The 4,319-nt window shown below is 25.4% G+C and overlaps 1 protein-coding gene across 1 annotated transcript in view; it reads right to left on the reverse strand.

The window, feature by feature from the left end:
• Positions 1 to 3,992, reverse strand: part of LOC128874820 (bifunctional 3'-phosphoadenosine 5'-phosphosulfate synthase-like) — a 16,787-nt gene extending 12,795 nt beyond the window's left edge. Inside the window, exon 1 of the mRNA XM_054119913.1 lies at positions 3,635 to 3,992. Coding sequence (XP_053975888.1) covers positions 3,635 to 3,676 — 42 coding nt within the window. The 5' untranslated portion in view covers positions 3,677 to 3,992. The remainder of the gene's footprint in view (positions 1 to 3,634) is intronic.
• Between the last annotated feature and the right edge of the window lie 327 nt (positions 3,993 to 4,319).

Genomic DNA, 4,319 nt, shown 5'->3' on the forward strand with positions numbered 1-4,319 from the left:
TGGAATATTCCATCTCGATCGGGTACTTCCTTGCCTAGTTACATCAACAAATAGGGATTTTGCACTAACAATAGTTATAAACAATATAGAAATTCATAAATTTTTGCAATTAAGATCATCGCTAAAACCTGTCCGACAGCAAAATGTAAGAGGTTTCGCCGATTTCATCGATTGCAGGCAAAACGTACGTGGAACAGTACGCATTTTGCGACAAAAAGTGATATAAAGTGGTAAAAAATGAAACAACGCCAAATGTTTTTTTATGGAACCAAGTTGCAGTGATCCTCTACCAGATGCAAGAGGTTTCATTCCGATTGGACTAGCTATCCCTTCATAATCGGTGAACACACCTTAAAAATAAAAAAAAAGTATATATACGTGTTGAATTAAGTAACCTCCTCCTTTTCGAAATTGGTTAAAAAGGATTTTTATGCAATGTGTACTTTGGGAGTTACTTAAGATGTAGAAGTTGCGTGGACCACCTTGTATACATACATATATAATACACGATTTCGTAATAAATAATATGATAATAAATTCAAAATTATTTTTTGAGTATTAAAACTGTTCAACGAATAAATTAAATTGAGTATTAAAACTGTTCAACAAATGATTTCAGTGTAAATAAATTTTAAACAAGTTTCTTAACAATATGCCTGTACAAACATTTATGTAAAAAAAAAATAAGTGTTTCCAACGTGTTGATATATTAAAAATTTTTAAATATTCGGAGATTCTTAGGAACAATAATCGAAAGTATAGTTTAACGTTTGAAATTATCAATAAAAAAATTGTTCCTTTGAACGGTTTCGCGAGGAAACGCTTGGAATTTGGTTCGTCAGCAAGTTACTGACTTACGCGTGTTACGCTCGTATTTTTCTAAGTGGTTAAAAAAACAAAAATGTTGCACGCGAGACTGACTATAATCCGTGATCTAGTTTCACAAGAGCGTAACGAGCGTATTTTTGCAAAGCTCTGTAAAAAGGTATCTCGAATGTCGGCCACGGATCAACCAATTGTAACGACAGAACAGATTTTCGTATTGAAAAATCATAAACAATTAATAGTTCTAGTTAAATTATGAATAATTAGTTGTAAAAGTCAAAATTTAAACAGTTAAGAGTTACAGCTAATTATATAAATATACATATAATAATATATTTAATACTATTATACTACTATTTACTACTATTTACTATTATTACACGACTGTAATATTATTAACTGTTTAAATTTTACTTTTATTACTGATTATTTGCAATTAATAGTTATAGCAAAATTATGAATAATTCATAATAACAGTCAAATTTTAAACAGGTAATAGTTACAATTAATTATATACTATTAATATAATAGTATTAAATTGACTATATATAGAAATATATATACGTTAAAAATCGTCGTACAGATAAATAGTATAATATAATACATTTATTAAATATTACAGAAATATATATATATTGCTTTGATTTTCACAAAAATTTAAAAAATTTACGTATTACTCTATTTTACGAAAACATCTTGCAATGTAATTTTTCGAAGTTGTCTCGAAAAGTATTACCGAACTGAATTCCTTCAGTTAATCCATTCTAAATAACTAAAGTAAATTAATAAAAACTAAATAGGGAGAATGTATAGGTATCGTACATTTATGATTCGCCCTGCATTATGTTTAAAATATAAATAAGTTAAATAGTTTACTTTCAAGTCCTTACAGTAATTATGGTTTATTTATATTTATTTATGAATATTTGTTTCAAGTTATTGTACAAATGTAAATGTAATGCATAAAAATGTGTCGCTTTCTGATTGTTACAATACATTATTTCTTGCTAATAAAAATGCGTGATAACAAAATTGAAGGAAATGCATTTCCTTTATTTCATTGATATTGGTAAATATTTGTAATTATTAAGATTTTATGTATAGATATATAATAAATTTATTATATAATGAATAAATATATATATATATATATATATATAGTATAAATAATAATTATATAATAAAATCCTCATAAATTATATTCATACGTATATTTATTTAATTATAAATGTAATTTTATTTCACTTTTAAAGATTTAAATGTATTTAAAATTGAAATATATTACATTTTATTACATCTATCATTGATTTACTATGAATTAATATTTAATAAATGTATTATATTATACTATTTATCTGTACGACGATTTTTAACGTAACGCTTTATCTTTGTCGCAATGCAATACAGAGTATTCTGTTTCTATATTTGAGGTCGTACTAACTGTCGAGATTATTAGCGATTCGCCAAGAAACTTCCTATGTTTTATATATCATTGAGAACATTGATAACTCAGCAAACATTAACTACACTTATCATCGTAAATCATTATAACATTCGTCCGTTAATATTTTAAAAGTCTTATTAAGCTATCGTTTGAATATATAACGATTAAAATAAATAAATAAACCTACGTAGGTGACATTTGAATGAGAAGTATTCACATAAAAAATGTAGGCATTTTATATTTTTTTGCTTATACCTTAAGCGAAGTTAATGGTATCTTCTTAATTTATTCCCCTAATAATATAATATATAATGTTATAAGGATATTATTATAATACAATTTATTGTGAAATTAAACCTTGTTGTTGTAACATTACTATTTCTACAAATTTCATTGGTATTACTTATTTCTACAACTATTTTGGTGAATACCCTATTTATTCGAAAATTAGGCAATTGTGAAACTTATCATCACACAATCGTATGTTATACGAATTAATTATATATAATATAATAATGTAATGTATAATGTTATCAGGATGTTATTACAATACATTTTATTGTGAAATTAAATATTGTTATTGTAATATTACTATTTCTACAAATTTTATTATAACATTCGTCCATTAATATTTTAAAAGTCTTATTATATATATTATATATATAATAATATTTTAATTAATCCATTCCATATATATATAATAAGACTTTTAAAATATTAATGGACGAGTGTTATAATAAAATTTGTAGAAATAGTAATACACTAACAAGGTTTAATTTCACAATAAAATGTATTGTAATAATATCCTGATAACATGTATATATATACGTTATCAGGATATATATATAACGATTAAAATAAATAAATAAACCTACTATGTGCCTGTACAAACTTCAATCAACAAGAATATAAATATATATATATAATATTATATTATATTATACATATTATATATATATAAAATATATTTATATATATTTTATATAAATTTATATATATAAAAAACAATTATATATATAATATATATATATATATATATATTATGTATATAATTGTTTTTGCATATATATATATATATATATATTTCGAAAATAGTTAAAAATTAGAATTCAAAAAATTGTCTCCCACATTCGATCCGAAACAACAGAAAATTAAATGATTTCTTAAATAAAGTCGAACATATAGATAAATGCGTATGATTACTATAACAATTACTATAACATAAATGTTCATTTTGTTCAGAAATTGCCATAGTCTCTCGCAACGTGATGTTTAAACTGTTCCTCAATCTCCCAGAACTTTGTATATCTATTACAATATAAAAAAAAAAAAATATTTAAAATTAAAAATTTGTTCAGAACTCACATTTTTAATTTCTAGAGATAAAGTTCCATTTTGGCAGATCATTGTTCCTAACGAAGTACTTCCTACGTTGTTATTTGAATATTATATTGTAATAACTTGAGTTGGACGTTAAAATCGAGCACAACGCATCGGGTACGTGTTTTTAGACGTGACGAATTATCGGATCGGTTTTAAACAACGTGTAAACAATCATGGCCCGCGCGGGAGTACTGAGTAGCTGGTGACACATGTGTTCTTTCATATATCATCAGGAGAGGGTTAATAAGGCGTGTATTGTTTTCAGGAGGGGAGAAATTACACACTTTCTCTCTCTCTTTCTCTCTCCCTCTCCATCTCCCTCTAACTCTATCTGTCTTTTTCTTATTAGACGCGACCCTGAGTGCTGGAAAAACGAGTACTAGCGAAAAACTCGAGGACGCGTAATAGAAAATTTCACGTTACGCGATATATGGAGTTCAATAACGTAGGGGACCATTTCGAATAATTAATTATTCGAATAATAACAGGTGGCGGAATTATAATTGGTTCTCAGGTGCGAACTATGATGAATTCACATTATAGGCAGACTTGATGTTTAAAATAACAATGAGATATAAAATATTAGTAACACGAATTTCAAAAATTTAGATTTAACATTATTTGAATTAGAAGTTAATATTCTTCGAATAATAACAGATGGCCGATT

Source organism: Hylaeus volcanicus, chromosome 4 (genome assembly GCF_026283585.1).
Source record: "Hylaeus volcanicus isolate JK05 chromosome 4, UHH_iyHylVolc1.0_haploid, whole genome shotgun sequence".
Lineage (NCBI taxonomy): Eukaryota > Metazoa > Arthropoda > Insecta > Hymenoptera > Colletidae > Hylaeus > Hylaeus volcanicus.